At 35.1% G+C, this 23,023-nt stretch overlaps 1 protein-coding gene across 1 annotated transcript; it reads left to right on the top strand.

The window, feature by feature from the left end:
- Positions 1-10,586: 10,586 nt before the first annotated feature.
- insig2 (insulin induced gene 2) lies at positions 10,587-19,653 on the top strand. Its single transcript, XM_034043459.3, has 6 exons — positions 10,587-10,815; positions 12,365-12,711; positions 16,991-17,115; positions 17,638-17,804; positions 18,002-18,101; positions 18,256-19,653. Exons 2-6 carry the CDS (start codon positions 12,459-12,461, stop codon positions 18,295-18,297), a joined length of 687 nt encoding a protein of 228 aa, XP_033899350.2. The 5' UTR covers positions 10,587-10,815; positions 12,365-12,458; the 3' UTR covers positions 18,298-19,653.
- The last annotated feature ends 3,370 nt before the right edge of the window (positions 19,654-23,023 follow it).

The following is a 23,023-nucleotide window of genomic DNA, read 5'->3' as shown; positions in this document are numbered from 1 at the left end:
GGAGAGGATTCGAGTCTTCCCAAAATACGATAGATTACCAAATTGAATCGAAATTCCACATGCATTTTAAAAAAAATATATACATTAGTAAAGGTGAAAACCATATAGAGTTTACAAAACGAATATTCATAATTCCATATAATAATTATAATAGTGTAATAATAATTAATGGTTCTAAAAATTATGATAATAAGGATTCTACTGAAACTGATATTTGGTCTATTTTACTGTCCAATAGACGGCAGTAGTGCTGGTAATGTAAATAATACTAGTGTGTGTGTGGAGTCATCGCAGTGCATCCAACCCAGTCAGAACAAAGGGTGAAAAATCAACAACTACATTATTTTATATACTTCTGGTCCTCGAGGGCCGTTACCTTAAAAAAAAAAAAAGTTCCGTAGATACTGTAGTCTATGCATGATATTGTTAAGCACTTTGAGATGCATGTGTATACTGTAATTGGATAATTAACCAGTCAGTGCAGTTCACAAAATGTGTTTTTTGTGGCATTATTATTAATTATTATAACAACTGCTGCTGCAGAGTCACTTACAATAGGACCTTGGTTTATATGTATCATTCAAAGGAGGGAGCACAAGATCACACACAGTGAGTCAGTGGCTGAGCCAGGAACCTCCTGGTATCAAGCTCCTTTCATTAACCACTGGGCCACCAAGCCTAATAACTGTCTCCCCCTGGGAATGCCACATCAGACTCCACGTGGGACTCATAGCAGTTTCTCTTGTCCCTCAGATTACTATTCTTTAGAGCATCTGTGATATTCACTTATGATTACTTCCATGTGTGGTTTTATACAATTTCAAATATACATACTTCTTGTGCATGTTTTGTTTTTGGTTAATCAGAGGTCCTTCTCATGTAGGACCAGTTTTTCAGTTGAAATATTTCACCTATTTTTTCAAGGTTTCCCTCCTAGGGACATTGACTTTAGAATGCCCAATTAATAGCATAGCAATATTTATAGCTTTAATATTCATAGGCCTATAAACATTTATTTAAGATATACTACATATATTTAAAATAAATCACAACAATAACTACAAGTACCTTTGTTGAAAGCTTAATTGAAAATATTAGCTTAAAGTATACATGCAGACCTTTTCAGTATTTATTGTCTGCATAACCCCTCAACAGTACATCTTCTAAACATGAGTAACTCACATAATGAAATTTCATTTAGCAATGTCCTTTCTCCTCTTCAGTCCGTCAGCTGCCCAAATTGAGTAATGAATTGCATCCCTTTCATTCTTTCAGTTCCTTCAATAAAAATTGGCTTCACCTACAGTCAAAGGGCAAAGCTATTATCCAGTTATCAAGATGCAGACAAAAGATATTAAGCAGAGACATCATGACTGTGTTGTTTACATGCACATTGAATTTGCAGGTTAAAGAAAAAATATATTGATACACTAGGAACTCTGCCACTTACCTCATAGTCTTATACAACCATAACAAAACAACAGCAACAACAAACATGAAGCACACAAAAAAAACAACAAGAAGTAAGGGATTCATTCTGGTTACAACATAGACCAGAATAGTAATTGTTTTTAGATATTTTTGTTATTGCCTTTGTTTGTATTTAAGAAGTACTTTTTCCCTTTCAGAAATCCTGGTGAGTGAAATTCCACTAACTAACTATCTAACTAACCCTAGCTAAACCCTTTAAATATTGCAAACTATGCTGATATTGTGGAAAACCATGCCCTGTCTCTCCATGGGGTTGAAATGGTTTCTAAATTAAATCTGTGGTTGACAGATGCACAGTTACATGCCTGATGTGTCTGTATTACAGAAGATAGACATTCTATTAAAATGGAAGCTCCCATAATGGACTATGAATCACTGCAGGTAATAGAGATGCCAGGTTGAATGACTGAAAAGCACTACTGAATTCCATTACAGCCCTTTGTTTTCAGTCATTTTTTTCCTTATATTGAGCTACTTTCTTCTTGACCTGGCCAGAATGCAATTATCACAGCATCAAAATCTACCACTCAAGTTATCTACCAATCAATTGGTACAAGAGCTGGGAGCTACTCAGCAGACCATAGCAGACTTTGATAGTGTATTCCATTTGGTGCATCCATAGTATCTTCAATAAATCAGTTATATTTACAGGTTTAATACAATCAGTTTCTCCATGTTTAACAAACGTTACCTCTAAAATACACATTTTAATTCCAGCACAATTTCTGTTGTTACGTGCATGCAGCATTCCATTCCATAACTGGTACCACCATTAGTTCAGGAGACCACATTATATCAAATATATATTAAAGAAATGCATTCAAGAAATTATGTTATTTTTATTTACTAGAAATATGTTGGGAGCCCCTTTATTGTTTTAATATTATGTCACTGTCAGTATGCAGTATTTTACTCTTTTGTGGGTTGATTACTCTATGAATCAGTGCTTTGGCATTAAAATGTTAATTGTGATAAAAGCTGTATCTTTTTAATCATGTAATTACATGATTTTGTTCAGGTTATCAGAATCGTCAAGGGAAAAGTATTGCATCCTTATTGCTGTGTAAATGAAGTGTCTCAGTTCCTCCATCGTCGACTAACAGAAAACGATCCCTCGCAGCTCTGTCACACTCACTCAATTCCTTGCAAACTGTGAGTTAATTTAACTTTCAAGCGCAAAATCTCTTTTACTATCAATCAGCACTCAAATGTCAGTGGTAACTTTCAGAAAATATTATGGATATGGGTTTCAAAATGTTCTACTGTGAATTATGTGATGTGGAAAGCAGCGTAAAATGACATCTGTAAACTGATTAGTTTGCTTCGAAACAGTCAACCTTCAGGCAGTAACAGAAAATGAATATTCTGATTTGGGTGGAATTCACATTTTATGGAACATGTACTTTATGCATCAAATACACAGAGCAAATCATGAAGTCTGAATATTCATGCTTTATCTCTTGCTTTCCATGCTCTTTAAGCCTGATATCTGCTATTAGCTGCTGTGTTGCTGCTATTATTTCATGTATTATGCTACTATCATGTATCATGCACTTTCCACTGTATTTAATGTACTATTTCATGTATTATGCTACTATCATGTATCATGCACTTTCCACTGTATTTAATGTACTATTTCATGTATTATGCTACTATCATGTATCATGCACTTTCCACTGTATTCAATGTATTATGTTTTTTTTCAGACTGTGTAGCATGTATTATGCAGTTCTCTGTATTTAAAGTATTATGGATTTTCTGGTTGTTACTACATCTTGTAAAGTGTTTTGTGATGGTGGTCCACAACGAAAGGTGCTATATAAAATAAAGATTGATTGATTCTTTTTTTTTTACTTTAAAGAATTTGAAGCCTTTATAGTCTGGGTTCCAATTCAGCCACAAGAAGCATTAGGCTGGGGGTCTCATTTAGGCCTCAGTAGAAAAATAAATAGAAGAGAAACTAGAATAGACGAGCAAGAAACGAGTTACCAGGAGGACGGCACAGCCACTGGACCATACTGATTTCAAACACAGTGAATATTGTGACAGAGCTTTAAACGACAGTGCCGCTGAGCTCCCAGGAGGGGAAAACTTTTGGTGAGTGAACGGCTTTCAGTGAATAGTAAATGAATAATAGATATGATGCCCAAGTGAAATGAATAATGCATCAGTCTTTAATATGCTATAAATTACAATAGGCAACATTAACTGCCACGTCTACAGAGTAATGTAGAACTCACATTCTGCCCAGTTACCGCCTATTTTCACATCGCAGTAGAATGAGCACTACAATCAGGCTGTGATGGAGGGTCTGTTGCTGCACAAAATGAGGTGCTCCTTAATGCTGTAGTGACAGGTGTAAGATTAACTTTGGTGCGTGTCTACTCATTCATGCAAACCAAATTAAATTAATGGAACAAATTTCCCCCCGTAATTAAGATAAAAATTCATGTCAGCTGTAACCTTGCTATACACTAATTATGTACAAATGATTTATCATCTGTTTCGCCCAGAATATTAATCCTCACCTCATTGATAACTGCAGCCAGTGTTAAGAGATGAGAGTTGATTAACAATGACAGAATGAGCAACCAAAGTTGCATCAGTAGCATCTCCTGTTTTATGAGATTAGTCTACATAGAAGTACATGCCAGTTAAATGAGGAGTACTGAGCTTTTTACAAATATTGTATTACAATAGTTACCCATATCTGAGCAGACCAGGGATTTATAAATCACACTGCAATAAAATTGCTGTTAAAAGGCTGCGCTTTATCCTCTGTGCATATGAACCGTTTTACTCGCTGAACCCAGTTAGTATGCAAGCCTGATGTTTTGTCCTAGACCATGTTCAGCCATGCATAACACATTTGTTGACCTCTATCATTGTTCACGTGAATGTAATTACCGCTAAAGCTGTTTCCATCTGTGATTGTGTTGGTTTGAAACCCCCTGTTTACACCTCATACATAATCCCATAGGTTAAGGATATACTATACTCATTTATATAATACATAATACATATTAAAGGGCTTATTTATTTATGTATTTCACTGTGCATCTCTCTGGAAAGCATGTTAATCCTGCCACCACATTACAGCTTCCCTTCCTGGGTCGCTGATATTTTGAAGCCACCTGCTTCACATGAAGTGAATCTACTGGGTGGTGACAGGATGCATGATGATGGATGCTCTTAAATATCAATACTGTTCATTTTCAACATATATATATTTTATCATTTTACCTGCATTCATATAGTTTGTAATAATAATACCATAAAACAGACAGCAATTAAAAAGATGACTATATATTTTCTTTTTTTTGGATCGCATTTTTAGGTTACAGTACTCGGTTTTAAAAGTAACGGCATGTTTCAATAAAAAATACCACTAGATGGCGCATCTAGATCAGCTGAAAATGTACAGTCCTGACTTTTAAAATCTGTTTTGATGAATGTAAAAATATGAATGAGATTTTATTCTGTATGATTGCTTAATAAAATATACTTCATTTCTATTTTTTAAATGTGCAGTTTATGTGTATAGGGGCTGGGCAAAAATGATAAACACATGCCATAACACTGGCCTGATAGTGTTATAAATTGTTCTGGAGAGACTCATTGATTACCGGCTCCAATTCCTTCAGGGAAATAAACAGTAAAGTCTGCAGTGTAAACATGGTATGGATACCAATTGAGCCATCCCTTCTGAGGCTGTTTATTGTGAAACAACAGTAATTCGTGGAGTCTTTGATACTAAGACGCCTGCCAACTTAGCGACAAATCTCAGACATGCTGTCTTACTGATTGTGACTGAAACCTACTATGCACAGTATGTATGTATGTATGTATGTATGTATATCAATATTTCACGGTCATTTTTAATAGTCCCTTTATCTCTCCACCTTTTGGTGTGCACAAAATTATTATCTCTTTAATTATAATTCTACAGTTGTACATAGTAATTGTAATTATTAACAACACATTTTTTGACAAATCTTACAAAAAAGGAGAATGGTTTTACTTAAGTTTATACTGATAAATGAAAGAGGATGTTTACTATGAGCTTTTGAAAGATCAAATAGGGACAATACAATTATCTGATACATTTTACAATGTATCAGACTACATTATACTTGAAATACTTTCACTAAAAAAAAACCATGTGTACTGTATAATCATTTGAATGTCCCATGAAAATCTAATTTATAGGAAACGTGTTTTCTAGTCTGAGTGGCTTTCTCTGTTTCCACCAAGAAAGGGTTTAGATTAAAACAGGTACTTTCGAGCAAGATAGCAACTCCACTCAGAGTTCAGATCAGGTTTGTGCATATTTTTAGGTTTCCCCTGAGAGGCTGGGAGAAATTAACCTATTACTCATATTTCTCTATTAATTTCGGCCTTGTCTTTTCTCCTTCATTGACTCCATTGAGGCAGTCACATTGCAAAGCTTAGCAGATGTTTAGCAGTGTTACAGAACTTGTCAAAAGTAGTTAGAGCTATTTCTTGATCTGCCCTTGCACTATAAAATTGGGGGCATGCTGGGCCATGTTTCTCTTGTATTGCATTTTAAATGTATTTAGTAATGCTCTTGTAAAGTAAGAATGCTGGACTGAAAAATAGAAACTGGCGTTTGCAGTTTTCAGCTAGTATTTTCCAATAAATGAGTTTTGACAATAAATTCATTGAATCCATAGAGGCATAATGAAATAAAACCAATTCACCCCATATGGTACAGATTCATTTTTACACAAAATAAATACTCAAATGAAAACATGCTGGAGCTTATACGGCAAAGAGGAATGCTAATAAATCTACAAATCTATTAGGAAGGGAAACATGCTAAAAATGTGAGAGTACTAACAGATGTATGAATGAATGTTTGAATTTAATGGCAATGTGTTTTTCAATTTTAAACAATAGTGTACATATAAGTATTTTAATCTGGCAGTCAAAGTTACATGTCGATTTGAATTTTCCTGAAATATTACTCTATGGCAAACATATGAATTTGAATTAAATCATTGTGTGTATGTACAGCATCTGTTGAGGTAGTACCATTAGAAAGATTGAAAATATGATTCTAGAATGGTATAACTCTAGCAGTATGGGCCTTGACGTTATTAGATTGGAGAGTTGGCATTCCTTCTAATGCTAAACAAGACAGATGGCATGTCACTAGTAAGAGTCGTGTAATACGTACATTTATTGGCATGCAGTATTTGAATCTACTAGGGCCTACATGCTTGGGGTCAGAGGTTAATTAAAGACATCCAAAGATCGGGTAGTGATTATGTGAGAGCAGTGGTTGTAATGAGGCTCGGGAACTCACTTTAGCAGGAGCTGTGACGGGAGATTTATACCAGAGGTTATGACATTGGTACAAATAGTGCTGATAAAAGGTCCCTCAATATTGGACTGAACAGAATGATGAATGGGGTGCATGACTACTCGTACTTCTCATTAGAAGTCTTTTCCCTCTATGAGGTACCTTGGTCATTTGCAGCGACTTAAGAGTGTAGAACATCCTTCAGATTCTGAGCTTGGATTCTGAGTGCTAGCAATAAGGGTAGATTAACTGATAAGAACTGATCATTGATTGGTCTAATTTACAAGTGATGCAAAACCATCAATGTGAAGAGACCGCTGTCTCCTTGTAGCCCTTCATACACTCAAAGCTGTCAATCAATTTCATTTTGCCAAAAAAAAAAAGTATTAGATCACTGAAGAACATACTGCTGTATTGCCATTTTCTTGTCATTCCCTTCAGATGTTATATAAGTATTGCAGCAATGGCTGGATATTAATCTGTTTACTAAAAAAAAAAGAAAATCTCCAGTTTCCGGTTTACTAATGCTCCTATACATTTAAAGTGGATTGTAGAAATCCAAGTCTCTCGTCGTTATATCTTCATTTTAATTCACGCATATTTCTTAATCAGGCAAGGTTTAATGCCTGCAGTGAATTAATATATGGAATTAATTGTTATACAATAGCTCAGCAGATAAGAAAATGAGTTAATTAACTAATTTGGAGTGATGCAGTAGGAAGCTATTAATATTGATTATGTTGTCACCTGATTTAGCAATACATTGATGAATGCTATACTTTGTAGCTTCATTTTCTCCATCGCAATAATTTCTCCATCACCAATGTTAACAAGGATTCACTTCTCATAATTTGTTTTACTCACAGTAGTGTTATTATAATATAATATATGTTTAAAATCAAAGCTTGTGGATGAAAATGCCTTTTTGAAAATGTCTGGAATAGCATTTCCCCTCGGGGATATAAACTTGATAAAAATACCTAGTCACTGTGTGATTTAACAAAGCTAACAACTTGCAAGGACAAAAATATAACACAGCATGTCAATCCTGTGAATTCCTTTCAACGACTTCCAATGAGGAACAGTTTTTAGTTTGTGTCTCCATTGTTTTCAGATTGCTAGAAAGAGATACATTGAATTCCTCCAACCTCCTATGTCCTCTGTAGAAAATCAGATGAAAATCATGGGGATATTTTAATAACATTTAAAAGCTTTTAGTCCTTGAACCCACGTGTACTACTGGAATGGCGAGGATGTATATTCAGTGGGAAAAATGATATATTGTTTAACTAATTTATACATACAGTACTAATTTAAATAACATTATTCAGACAATGCAATTATTAAATACTAAAATGCCTTAATAGCAGAATGTAATTACCCAGATTATAATGAGGTAATTGGCTACTAATTAGAATCAACAGCACAACAATCACTTGTCATTTGACATGATAGTAGTGTTAAAATTAGCTCAATGAGTGGCAAGAATGTTACAACAAAATTATTATTCAACCATGTGCCAATACATTACATTAACCCTTTGTTGCATGGGAGGACAGATGTCACAGTTTTTTTTTTGTGGTATGTGCTTAAGACATATAGTAAAATGGTATTTAATGATCTTGACATACAATTCTTGTCCCAGGATCAATAGAGTATGAACAGTATTAGCAAGCATTATAAATGCTATTTGTTTCACCATAAATATGTAATAGACATGTTATAAATCCTAATCTGGTAATTATCTTAATTCACATATTCTGATCATGAAAGGCTTACATGATTTCAGGAATGCCACTGTCATACTTAATATAACTGGAAAATAATTATGTAAATACGAGAACTAGCAGCATCTCAATATGTCCATTTTTTTTATCCTTGGGCGATTTTTTATGGAATAGCATTTGATAGCCAAGTGATGCAGAACATCTTATATTGACCAAACCAAAACATTTCAATAACAATAAACAAACTTCAACATGAAACTTATTTTTAGGTTAAATGTAAAAGTAACTATCAGTCTACATGGAAGTGACAAACTCTTAGCATACAGTACATTTAAACATGTACTATGATGCTGTGATCTTAAACACGAGTGTCTCATTTAAGAAACAGGGGACATTGTTTTAATATGTTACATTTCAGAAAAAAAGGAAGCTATAAAAAATATAAGAAATATGGAATGTATTGATAAAACTTTACGTCTTTGTCTTTCAAAAACAACAATTCAAATGAACTGACACATACTGTACTTGAACACTGACTGTCCTATTCTCTAGGCAAGAAAAGCGTGTTAATTGACTAATCAAACAGTGTCTGAAATTCCATTGTACAATAATTACCTATTCAATTCTAAACTCAGTATAATGTAAATGTTTTTGCTGTCTACCAAGACAAAAATCCATTGTCTGAACACAAGATCATGAAAGGTTCAATACTACGTTTTAAATTACCCTAAGAATGATGTTTATTTAGTATGTGTGCTTGTTTCAAAAGCAACACACATACTAAAGAACCATAATGCTGTTTCTGTGTGACATGCATACCGATGGAAGACTGCCTCCACTCCCCTCGCCATGCAGGGGATAATGAGAGATCATCTTGGTAGAAAGCATTGCCACCATGATAAATCGATGTTCAACGACTGTGATTAGCACTGATCTTGGACTACCTAATGTTACCTAAGGTAGTCCAAAATTATCAACACTCAATTATCAATTACAAAAACAGCTAAACTCATAACTGCTTAGGCAATAGCTGACACATTTGTCTACTTGACTGCTTAGTAAACCTTAAAAGCACTCAAGAAATGTTCTACTCTAGACTCACAATATTGAGTCAATTATACCCCTTAGCAATGAATTAGTTGTACGGGCAAATGTAGCAAGTCTTGTCTTTCCTCTATTGATGATCTGTGTCAGTTTCTACTTTCTCTTGATCGTACTTCCTATTGGACAGTGCACATCAAAGAAATGGTCTCCAGTGTTGCTTTACTGTAGATACGTAACATGTTACCTGATCAGTCAACTGATCCACAGAGAACCCAGCTACTGTCTCGGCGCTGATCGCTGTATGTATTCTATGAAGTGAATAAGTAACAGTACACTTAACAGGGGAAAATAGCAATCTCATGCTTGTCCCTTTAACCACCCTCTTTGCCAAGTACTTGACACGGCTCTACTGGAATAATGTGCTAAAATCCCATACCGGTATATTACCGTGCTAACAAGATGCAGGCTGGCAGTGTTGCCAACTTGACAAAGCATGAAAATCTCAAGGCAGATGCATCCCATATAACGACTTTGTGAGAAACAATATGGGTAGGCAGTGTAAAACATTGTTTAAAACTGAGGAGTGGAGAGGAAAATTATGCCTTTGCACACCAGCTCAAAAGGTGACTTATAGCTTCATGCTGGCAGGCAATTCACTTCTTGGGGTAACTCCAAAAACTGGATAGAAAATATAATTTTATATATATATATATAGATAGATAGATAGGTAGATAGATAGATAGATATAGATATAGATATATGAAGAGCTTTATCCCCACTTTATTAAAGGACATACATACATCTAGTCATGGCATATTAAAGTAGTAGACTTAGTCCGCTGTTTCTTTTTGCACACTTATTTCTTTTATCCTGAAAAATACAAAAAAATAAATACATAATAAATACGAACAATCACAATGAAATTAAACCATGTAGTTTGCTGTTTATTTGCATTTTAGTGGTGGAGAAGGCGTAGCCATATCTCTGACAAGAACGCTTCCGACCTTGCGTTTGAAACGACGTCTCTGATCTGGCCTGTCATTGGATGTTCAGCTCACATGACTGCAGTGAGTGGCAGGGAAGTGATGTGAGAGTGAAATATAATAAATTAAGTAATTAGGCGTCTTAAAACTTAGCGTATTTCAACTTTAAATTACTGTTTGGGTTAGAAAGTGTTCTACGCAGAGTTAGGCGGATATATTTTGAATTTGCGTGAGACAAAATAAGGTAAGAAATTGAATATGTGTGTTTTTTACATTGACGATACGGCTTTGCAGCAGCAGGCTCATTAATAACAAAAAGAAAAGTGTTGTTTATTGTGAATTTAACGACGATTCACGTTTAATTCATAGCAAGTGCAACCAGTTACATTGTGGTATGGTATGTTCTGGTAAAACGAAGGATGTTCAAATGTACTAATAATTAAAGGGTAGGCCAAGCTAGTAAATGTGGCCTGTTTTGTTTGTTTACAAAAGAATGAAAGCTGGAAAAGGGTATTTTTACAGTATTTTGCGTGTTTGTGTTTTCCCTGTGTGTTACCTGACACCGATGTATTTTTACAACAGAATATAATAACACACGACACTACTCCATGGTTCTTTACTGTGAGTTTAACGTGGATATTTATTTGAACTGCTGCTTTTACATATCTTATTTCTTTTCGAATTAGAATTAGACCTATTTCTTTTGCAGTAGATCAATGAATTCTTATTACTGAGAATCACACATTGGTGTCCGGTCAGCAGGCAAGTTCAGGAGTCTTGTTTGCTTAATTTTGTATTTATATTTATATTATAACCCTACAGTGTTGTTGAAATTGTTGACACGTTACACTTGATCCATGACCTAACTTGACCGATTGCAGTACCTACCTTGCGACATTAACAGTTCCATGATCGTAGTTGCTTGTTTATGGACTTCACCCAAAGATAATATCTCAAACCATTAGCTGGCAACTTCAGATATTCAATGTTATGGAAACTCCTCGGGCAAAATGTAACGTCACCCTTCAAAGCTACCCCAGCCGCAGTGTCAAAGCTTCATATCTCAGAAGTCATTTGAGATAGTGATTTAATCACTTTATTTATTTATATATATATATATATATATATATATATATATATATATATAAAGAAAGTTCCATACCCCGCCCCCCTTCTATAACAGCAGTTAGATCAAAGAATAATCTACTGTACAGTAAATCTTGAAATCACAAGTTTTCCCACATATGAAATTCTTTAGCATATTATGTAAAACAAAATTAGCATTCTCACACATCTTCCTTTTAAGAAATGCATGTAAATGCTTACACATATATTACAAATTGTGAAATGCTCAATTTTTCAGGCATCGCATTTCTCGGAGGGTAGCCAATAAAATTTAACATGCCATATTAAAAAATTACATACATGTGCTTGGAGATTCCGGGTGTAATTTTGCACCTGTTTTGATAGCACAGGACATTTTTTATAGGCACATACAGTGTAACAAATTGTATGCAATTGCTTTGTTCCCTACTGTATTTTGGATACCAGTATTTATTATCCATTCTTTAGATCACTGTATTTACATATAAAACTGCTTATTCAATTGTGGTTAAACTTTCTAAGCATATTCTTTAGTATACATTTTGAAAATCATGTGTGGTTAATCCCCTGCAGTAGTTGATCGGTATTCTGGTGTGTGTGTGAGATTATATATATATATATATATATATATATATATATATATATATATATATATATATAAATACATTTTTGTTTTCTTTATCTTCTAGGTTTTCTGTAATGTCTGAAGTCAAATATGCTGGTGGCAAGAAGAGGAACACCCTATTCATCTATCATTAACAAATAGAATAGTTTTTGGCAGTCATGGTGGAAGATTCAAAGTTGAAAAGTTTACCACCTGTGCAGAAGATGCGTGGTCCCTACATTTCAGTCATAACAAATCGCAAAATTAATTTGACAATACGAGGAGTGGTCCTATTTTCTATTGGGGTTTTCCTAGCTTTAGTGTTAAACTTGCTACAAGTTCAACGAAATGTTACTCTCTTTCCTCCAGATGTAATAGCCAGCATCTTCTCCTCTGCATGGTGGGTTCCACCATGCATTGGCACGGCTTCAGGTAGGTTCTGAAATAATGTTTATGATTGATTTAAGGGATTAACAGTGGTCCTCAAAGCTGTGTCTGGGCAAAGTTGAGCTCACCAGAATGTCTTGCCCACAACACCCTCTGACATAATCTTGAATACTGCATTACTAATCTTGCACAGAGGGGCAGGTATTGTATTCTACTCCCCTGTGCTCAGTCTCTGCTTTTGTGTCATGTGGGAAAGCTGTATTGTAATATCTTTTGAATATTATGTTTTGGGGTAGGTTGGAGTAATATCGAGAGAAAATATCATGCCCACGACCCTATGAGAAATACACATCTGGTGCAAAAAAACTTAGATGTGCTGAAAGTTAATGGTCTGCAGTGGCTTACAAGGGTTCTGGAGACATTATAACTCTCAAGAAATGACTACTATAAATGATGTGTTATTTTTGCTAATGCAAAAGTCAGGTGCTGTTCATATCTTGGATCATTTATTCAAACATGAAATCTGCTTTGCTGAAATATAAGTGCGCATTATAGTATAATGTGGTCTGACTGTGCAGTCTACTGTACCTGATTAAAGGAAAGCTTAAATTTAAGACTTTTGCCAGCACACAAGTACAGTAAAGGCAATGTTACGAAGTAAGTTGTGCTTGTCCAGAAGCAATTATTTGTGCTTCTAATCGATCTCCTAATGAAACCCAAGCCCTTACTGTGTCTCTTTTCCCAGATGTCTTTCAGGGTAAATGGTTAATTTAATTCTTTGTAAAACAGTTGCACAAATACATTTAATAATGTTACTTTTGTCAAAATGTTTGTATCCATCCACGCTATTTCAACTTTTTTTAGAAGTTTTCCATTGTTATGCATAAACTAGTCAAATTCATACCAGATTAATTGCATGATACATCTTTGTAAATCCATACTGTTGCTTAAGGTTTTTTTTTTTTTCCCCCTTTCTCTTGCCAACACAAAATACACCAGATCATCCCTAAACCTTTTAGAGACTAGTTCCAGCTTGTTTCATTTTGGCTGAAGGTTTTTATTCACTGTGAAGTTCCACCATAAATCTGCACCTGTTTGTGCCAAACAGCTGGAACTTAGTTTGCTCAAACAAAAGCACTTTCCACTCTTCAGACCACTTAGGAGACAGATTGACTGACTGATTTTAGTCATTTTGCATAATGTATTGCAATATAGCTCATACTATAAATGATAGTATTTTCACAATTGTCCTGGCTGTAGTATAGGCTGCTCATAAAATATTAGACACTTGAAATGTATCTCGGATTAGATAATAATTTACTTATCTTAAAGGAGTGCTAAATGAGAATGTAAAATCAAATTTCTTACCTCTTTAATAGCACAACACATTATTACTGGGCCCCTGTACTTTTTTTTGGACAACATGTTTTTTAGGGGCGTCCAGAGAAGTCTTGGAAGAAGTATGGCCGATAGTATTATCTGTATTTTTGTGAACTTTTTCAAAACCCAGTGCAAAGTTTGGAATTTAAAATTCTGTGTTGCAAGTGCACTCTTGCCATTTACCTCACTGACATTCATCAAACAAAATATATCATTTTTGCAGCCTATAGCAGATTTCCAAAAATACTGAATATTCCTATATACCTACATACACATTTGTTGTTTCTGTTTGTAGAAGTTGGTATAAGCAACAATAAACATTACATAAACGCTAAATAACTGATTTTTATTTACTGTATAATGACATTTTTGTAACCAAAACATCCCACGAAGTTGACTGTGAAACGTAGTATTATAAATTCAGTAGGAGTGTTTGTCGTATAGGCCAGGGGTCGGCAAGTGGCGGCCCGTCTGAGTTTCGTTATCAATGAGTTGCATTTAAAAAAAAAAAAAACAAACCCATTAATTAGATCCGTCGCCTTGGCACTTGCGCAGACAGCTTCTGTGTTGTTGCTGGAGTGATTTTCTCACACCTCACGCAGTCAGTCAGTGGTTGCTAGGCAACAGTTCCAAGACACGCAGCCAACGTCACGTGGAAGTACATAATCAATGCTTATGCAGTAACCGTATGCGAAGTGCTGAGCCAATGGAACGACAGAGGTGAAGTTGGCCAAATTAAATAAATTGTTTGTTTTAATTTGTTAAGAGAAATGTTTGTTTTCCCTTGCTGGGAGCAAAATGTAGAATTTAATAACCACATGTAATGTTAAATGGAAATAGATTAAACCTGCATTTGTTTGTTATGGCTGCTTTTGGTGGGAATCCACGTACCTTCAAAATACTATTTGCGTACTTATTTTTCGTTGGAGTTTTTTTTTTTTTTTTTGAGAGAGAGAGACAGAAGTAATAGGCAGCTAGTAAATGAAACCCATTTAAATAGTTGTTTCTTTGCTTTTGCACAGATTAGTGTGTTAAGCAGTTTCAATTCTTTGTGGTCTTACATTGTGAATTCTGAGTGGTTTAATTGGTGAATGAAAAGACGATGGCAGCGGTATAGCGGTTGTTTTTTTTTTTTTTAAATAAATACAGTATAATTGTACTCCATGCTTTGCCCAGTGTGTTTCTGTAACTTCGTTGGTATTGTGTAGCTATTACAACCTGATAATTGAGTTAAAAATTGTTCAGTTTTGTCGGTGGCGGCCCACAAGCCGTTTTGTGCGCCGCCACAGCGCCCCATGGTTACGTTGAGGTTGCCGACCCCTGGTATAGGCTACGTGCTTTTATGCTGGTTGTCTAAAAATTGTCTCCATAAAACAGGTTCAGGTTGCCAAGTACATGCTATGCTTTCTGTTTTGTGTACTGTGAACGTTTTTTTGAAACAGTCCCGTGGAATGTTATTCCAAATGTCCAACAAGACCTCACAAGGCTTTGCAAGAGATGTAGATGCCCTTTTCACTTTTGCCAGATCCAAATAATCCGTATTTTCCTCAATGATGCTCATTTCGTGACTTGGAGTGGGCTGTTAAGCTCATTGCTTGCATTATTACACATGTACAGTGTGCATGTTTTCATTCCAGATACACAAGATTAGCAGTGTGCTTTGGATCATAGTCTTGTTGGAATGCAGTGAATTGGGCTCCAGATGGCAGGGTGTGATAAGACTATTTGTTTGGCCCCTGCAGCTGTCCCATTGATATAAGATGCCTACACTATTCAGCGGTACAGACCACACTTGAACTGTACATATCCACTACCCTGCTTGAAATGTGGTGCTCTGCTTTCCTCATCATTCAGGTTGCATTTTAAGCACAAATTGCTGTTCTTGTTTATTGACAATTAATTTGGACTAAAGTATGACATTCCAGTAACCCCCTTTATGAATTCATTTTTATTCTCCTTTTAAATTCAAATACATTTATTTTACATCTTTTGCAAGCAGATATTTCTTTAACTTCCTGTAGTACCAGATAGCGCATATATATATATATAATATATATATATATAAACATGTTTATTTTAAACCTATTCATTTGGAACCTAAATAGTGAATGGATGTGTATGATGTGGTAAATTTATGGTACATTTAGCTACATTGCCTTTAAAGGATACTGTACACAGTGCTTTAAAATGGGGAATGAATATCTGTTTAGCACACTGTGATATAACTCCCACTTGCTCTAACTTCTCAGTAGCCAACAGTATTCTCTATTTAGTTATCATATTGTACAGATTTATATAATTTTTATAATGTAGCTAGTTAGAACCGTTCTGTTCTGTCCCGAATGGACAAGTGTATGTAATCCTATTTTAGTGGGCAGTCTGTTCATACTCTAGTGCAAAGAGTAAAGTATTTACTGTACTTTACTACTGTAGTAGTGTAGCTATACTGTAGTCTTGTCATGTATTTAGTATCTTCTTGGCTTGTTTTGTTTATTAAAACTTTAGAACTTTTATTTGTTATTATTTTTTCCTGGTTGATAAAATAACTTTTTGACATAGCGGCCTGTAATTTATGTAAATCCTAGATTTAACTAGGTCTGATAATGCGTATGGTAAGTGGATCGGGTTTAATTAGCTTAATAGATTGCCTCTATAAACTTTATCTCCAGATCCCTGCTTGTGAATGTTAGGCACTCTGTATTATGAAGATAAACATGTTTACGGATTCCCGACACAGTTACTTATTTATTTATTTTGCCCTTTGTACAGAAATGGCCTGTGCTGCACATTGAAAGACTAAGCAGCCAGTCCTGATCAACAATGATTGAAATGTTAAACTTTTGTTTGCACTGAAAGTCAGGGTGCAGTTGAACTGGAGTAACCCTAGGGGTGTGTAAAGAACAGTTATTATGGGTCATTTAAAACATTTGTTTTTTCCCTGTAGCTGTGATTGGATTGCTGTACCCGTGTATTGACCGTCACCTTGGGGAGCCTCACAAATTTAAACGAGAGTGGTCCAGCGTCATGCGATGTGTGGCAGTCTTTGTGGGGATTAACCACGCAAGTGCTGTATCCTTCTCTTCATGTTGGTGTACTGTTTCAACAAAAGGGATAGGCAGAGGATTGAAATTATTATTATTTATTTCTTAGACGCCCTTATCCAGGGTGACTTACAAATGTTACAAGATATCACATTATTTTTTACATACAATTACATTATTTTTTACACATTATTTTTTTACATATAATTACCCATTTAAACAGTTGAGTTTTTACTGGAACAATCTAGGTAAAGTACCTTGTTCAAAGGTACAGCAGCAGTGTCCCCCACCTGGGATTGAACCCACGACCCTCCGGTCAAGAGTCCAGAGCCCTAACCACTACTCCACACTGCTGCCCCATTATACATGCTAGACTAATATTACAAATAAGTACCGGTATACTAATGTCTACTTACACATTATAAACACTAAAATAACTAAAACGTATCAACAGGCCAAAGTACTGAGAGGAGGAGAGAACATACAGTAAGAACATGCACGTTTGGTATTGGCAGGACAGTACTTTTGCTCCTTAACACTTTTCTCGCAGAAAGTAGATTTTGCAAACAATATGCAGTTGTCTCTTACACTTGCAGCACTTTCCATTGGATTGTGGTGGACATTTGACAGATCTCGAAGTGGATTTGGCCTCGGATTAGGCATTGCTTTCTTTGCAACCTTGGTGACCCAGCTGTTGGTATATAAAGGTGTTTTTCAGTAAGTATCTACTTCTAAATTATTCTTATTTGTCCACATGTGCTGCCTTTCCTAAACAAACAAATTGTAACTACTGTATACCTTAAAGTCCTAGTTGTCTTGAGTTTATGAATCGCAAATTTTGAATTACGCAAACTAATATTCTAACCAGCCAGCTTTGTTTAGTTGTCTGTAAGTATTCTGCTTTCCTCCTACAGGTATACCTCCCCTGACTTCCTCTATGTACGTTCCTGGTTACCTTGTATATTTTTTGCTGGAGGAATTACCATGGGAAATATAGGCCGTCAGCTAGCAATGGTAAGACTGATCTGTACATTTTTATAAAATTCTGAACACATGCATACATTAAGATCTGTATTTGCTCACACCCGAAATCACATTTCTAATAAAACATGCTAAAGCTGCAGTATTTGTAACTTTTTTTTTTTCCTCCCCCCACCCCCTCCAACAGTATGAATGCAAGGTTGTTCAAGAAAAGCCACATCAAGACTGAAGCCAGAAGTTTTGCTGGGTGATTTTTTTTATTTTTAGAAGAGACAAGTGGCTGTACATTGATCGAATAACATGCCAAAAGTGAAAGTATGTAGAATTATAAATAATTTGAATATAAAATTGCAACTACTGCAATTTTAGTTTTTTCTTGTATGTGTTACTTTACAGTGCAATCTGTGATTGCTATTTTGTGTCATTGTAGGTGGTCTGGTGATAGGACGTCGGTATGAAATACAACTTTTCACATTAAGAATTGATACCTATTGAAAGATTCGAAAATACAGGCCTTAGCTTTAGACCTTTGGCTGTGTTGTGCCAAACTGACATTTGGGTCATTTCAATTCATCTAAATGTTGGCAGATAAATACTTCTGCTGTTTAGGCCTAAATTACACTGTTTAGATGTATTTAGGACATCTACTGTTTAAGGTCAGGGAAATATCTACTAATGATTTTTTTTTCTGCTCTAAACATACACATCTTTGCTAGTGCTGTACCTTGTGTGTATCTGACACTGGTACCAATATTAGGTAGTTTGATCCCTGGAGGATCAGGATACATTTGGTTTAATCAAATATCTGGCAGAAGTATAGAAAAAAAAACTCTACTTTTATACTTTGTGTTGAATATTGTGCACTCTTTACACTTGTTGCAATAAAAGGCTTATTCTTAGCTGAATGTTAGATGATAAATTGCTTTGTATTTAATTTCTGCTCTTGATCACATTGTTTCAGTTCTTCATCCTAACATCAAAACCAAAACAAAAGTGTTCAACACAGAATAATCTAGTGCCACACTGCCAGTAATGTCATTAGTGTGGCTGTCTCTTGAAATAAACATTGGTTTTGCATGGAGTTCCTGAAGAAATGTAAGTCGGCATTTGTATTCCTTAATTACCAAGTAACTTGGTTGATAAAGTTTGGTAGCTTTCTTTTTTTTTTTTTATTCTGGTCGATTAATATAAACAGTAGTGTAATATAAAAAGTGAAACATAATTATTGGAAAAGGCCAGAAGTTCACATGCACGCACACAATTGTGTGTTAAAACTAGATCGAGAAAATAAAAATGCTCGACTAACATACATATTCTATTTTGATAAAGTGATGGGTGGAGTTCACAACTGAACAAGCCAGGAGGCAAAAGAGAACAGCAGAGTGCTGAGTCTTTGGTTTAAGTCATAATCCCATTTTTCACTTTTTATGGACAATGTTCATTAAACATATTTTACATTGAGTTAATGAAATGTGTTTTTTTTATTTATTTTATCCTTATTGTTTTCATATCTTCATGTTTGCAACCAATTAGTATGATGAAAGTTGACGAACATAAGCTCAAACAAGTTTTTTTTTTTTTTTTTTGACAAATTACTGCTTTTTTGTGGTTTATCATATGTACAGGCTACCACTACAGAGCATTTAATGCCATAGCAGTCAATTATTACTCTCTGAGAAAAGGAACAGTATTGCTTTATTTCATTTTTTTTCTTTTATTATGTCATTCATACGGTTCTGAAAGATCTTCAGCTTGTCATGTTTTGGTGCCACGTGGAGGACGTAACATTAAAAGGTTTTGTAATTCCAGGTGTTTGCTCGTGATATTTGACATTTGATTGTTGAAGCTCTAGCCCTATAACTGCTTTGTTAAAGCCACAGGAACGAAAATACTGTTTGAAAAGGGCATAGTTATGCATGCTTGGGCAAAATAAAATAAGGCATTCTTAATGAGGTCAAATTGCTAGGCATTTGACAAATTAAGATGGCGTATGTATGAAATACACAGTGTAACCTAATAGAGATATACACTAGCTGTCTTTCTTATTCCTTAAAATAAAAACATGATGGTGTTTTGTCTCAGTTACATAACTAAATTAGGAAAAGTATACATTACTTTATTCATCCCACTCGTTCGGTATTTAGTATGTATGACAATAATCTGTTGCAGTGTTTTCACAGAATATAGCAAGGCTTTGTTGAAGGAGAGGCGGCACATCACAGGAAACTGTTTTACATAAAACAAAAAGATGGGCATCTCCTTTTCCCAGGAGCCTTCATAACATGACTTATCAAGATATAACACGAGACTTCAAACATATAGAGCTCAGCCATTTCTGCAATGATTCAGAAGGGTTAATATAGTTATATATATAGTTTTTATACTAACAATCCACATAGAAAATATGAAACCAAATACCAATTAGCAAATATAACGACACACAGTTTATGATGCTAGCATCATGATTGGATTATATTGATTTTTTTTTTTTTAAATAAAGATTCAACAACCTTTTGGGAGTTGCTTTATTTAAATATGAAATACAACAGAGTACCTTCTTATCCCCCATGGCACCCAGTCTAAATATTCATTCCTAATGCATCATTAGCATACAACTTACAAATGCAATGTCAATGCATAACAATGTCCCCCTTTTGTTCACTCTAAGAGCTACAATTATGTTTGTTTATTTTTATTTTAACCTGTGAAGTAAAGAGAGTTCAATGTAATTCTAATGAAAACCTGCATACATTTTAGATAGCAGCAGGAAGGGAAATTCACGCTTCACCTTCAAAGAGCTTATCATTCACTTCATTGTAAATGGCTGAGGATAATGATATTTTTGCTTTATCCTCCAGCAGTGGTATGCAGATTGGACCCTCGGTCTGATTCCAGATATAATTATCATGCTTACTCCTGCATATATATGTGCAGGGACCAGGCGGACATGAATCAGCATAAACTCTATACCAAGCTTCTGCAGGTTTAATGTAGATTAATGTTACCTGCTTCCTACTGCATGCACTTGCGGGTTGAAATAATTAAGATGAATAATCAATGGATTTAAAGCCCCTTTGTGCACATAATGCCATACAGTTCTCCTAAAGAGTTTTTAATGGGTGAGAGCTGCCAGGGCAGTTTAGTCATCATTTATTTTACTATTATTTTTAATATTAGAGACTTAATTTGTTGTTCAAAGTTCAGCTCATCCAAGATAAATCTAATGAAGATGCTGAAAAAAAGTGATTATTTAACTTAAGCTATATTGAATCATTTTGCAGTTTAACCAACATTCAAATAATATACATAACCATAGTGTCTAACATTAATCTATTCTTACATTTTTTTACTACCAAATCTACAATAGCCCAAATAAAATGAAAGTGTATAATAATGCTACACAAATCTAAAGAGAAAAGCAAAAATACCTCAGAATTTGGGGTAGAGGTCTGCTGCAACCCAGCACTTATACCCAACAATGTGCTTGTGTTTTACACACAGAAGTAATTATACCCTGGTAGCAGATCTGGGACTCCAGTCCTTTGCAAAGGATTTGCAAATCTGTCTTTGAACAATAAAGTGAGTTTTCTGACAGGTGAAAAGATACAGGAGGCATCAAAGTAGTAACGATATTATGCCTAATGCAGTGGTTGAATTATCTTTTGAAAAAAAAAGAAATCAACTAACCTCCATCTTTATTAGTATAACAAGCACACCTGCTATACTATCGTTATTATTATTATTATTATTATTATTATTATTATTATTATTATTATTTTAATTTAGATTGCTGTACCTGATTTAAATAATCCAGGCCTATGAATTGTAGCTGTTTTGGTCCAGGAAGCATTGGGTCTGGGAATTCATGGGTTAATTAAATTAGTCAGGGAGGAGGCGGTTCATCCTGGCCATAAACATGTTATATATAACCCTCCTATGGTCAGAAGAAATCGCATTTTACAGGACATTGGTTTTAACAGCACAGCACACCCAAACATAATGTTGGAGAGTGTTTGATTTGTGTCCACAAAAAAAAAAAAAAAAAAAAAAAAAATGAATACCTTCTGGTGAAATAGTATAACAATTCACTACTATTGTCTGCCATCTGGTTTTCCATGAAATCAGCCCAAGACAGCTTATCTTCCAAAACTCTAATCCAAGGTAACATGGCTGTGGGCAACACCTGGTCAACACATACATTTTTAGTCACAGTTTATGCTTTGAAATAGGATAGCACTACCACAAACATCCACAGAGTAGTGTATTACAACAAAGACCAGACAATCCACCCAACTATTTCAGATGCAGACACAATTACAGTAATTAAACATCATTGTCAAACTTGTCACCAGGGCCAATTAAAATGAAAGTATTCAAAAGTGGAAGAATATTCATGAATACAGAAATCTATTTTTAATAACGGTTGTACAGTACCTAATAATCTACACACCACAGGTGAGGGCAAACATATGGGCAAACCTTTGAGAAGACAACAGATTTCACAGCTGTTTATTCTATTTCTGCCAGTCGGTGACAGGCACGTTCTTCCTTCAGGCTAACATATACCAGAAGAACAGTGATAGAAGGGGCTGTGCAGGGGTAGGGGGTGCGGAGGAGGGATTGTCCTTGACGGGAACTACGAGTGATAAAGCACTTGCGATGGAGCACAAGAAATTGCTTCCTGTGATGCCCTGTATTCACAATTACCTCCACGGCGTGTGTCTGACGCACAGGACATTTTTCACAGCAGCCTTTGACAGACCTTACAGTTATTATCTGAATTGCTTCAGCAACGAAAACAACAGAACTGGTGTGTCTGGCAAAATTTAAATAATGTAACATTATCTCTTCTGAATATGCTGTGTGTCATTGTTTACATATGAAAAAATTACAGCCGTAAAACTCCCCAGAAGCATATCCAATTATAAAGCCAGGGTTTACAGACAGTAACCTCA

The sequence above is a fragment of the Acipenser ruthenus genome, chromosome 11 (genome assembly GCF_902713425.1).
Source record: "Acipenser ruthenus chromosome 11, fAciRut3.2 maternal haplotype, whole genome shotgun sequence".
Lineage (NCBI taxonomy): Eukaryota > Metazoa > Chordata > Actinopteri > Acipenseriformes > Acipenseridae > Acipenser > Acipenser ruthenus.
This window is presented reverse-complemented; position numbering and strand designations above follow the sequence as displayed.

Bases quoted from the DNA above. Each gene is read 5' to 3' on its own strand.
- insig2 (XM_034043459.3), top strand. From the start codon at position 12,459: ATGGTGGAAGATTCAAAGTTGAAAAGTTTACCACCTGTGCAGAAGATG. The intron at 12,712-16,990 runs GTAGGTTCTGAA...TTTTCCCTGTAG, and splicing joins ATGCATTGGCACGGCTTCAG to CTGTGATTGGATTGCTGTAC. The intron at 17,805-18,001 runs GTAAGTATCTAC...TTCCTCCTACAG, and splicing joins GTATATAAAGGTGTTTTTCA to GTATACCTCCCCTGACTTCC.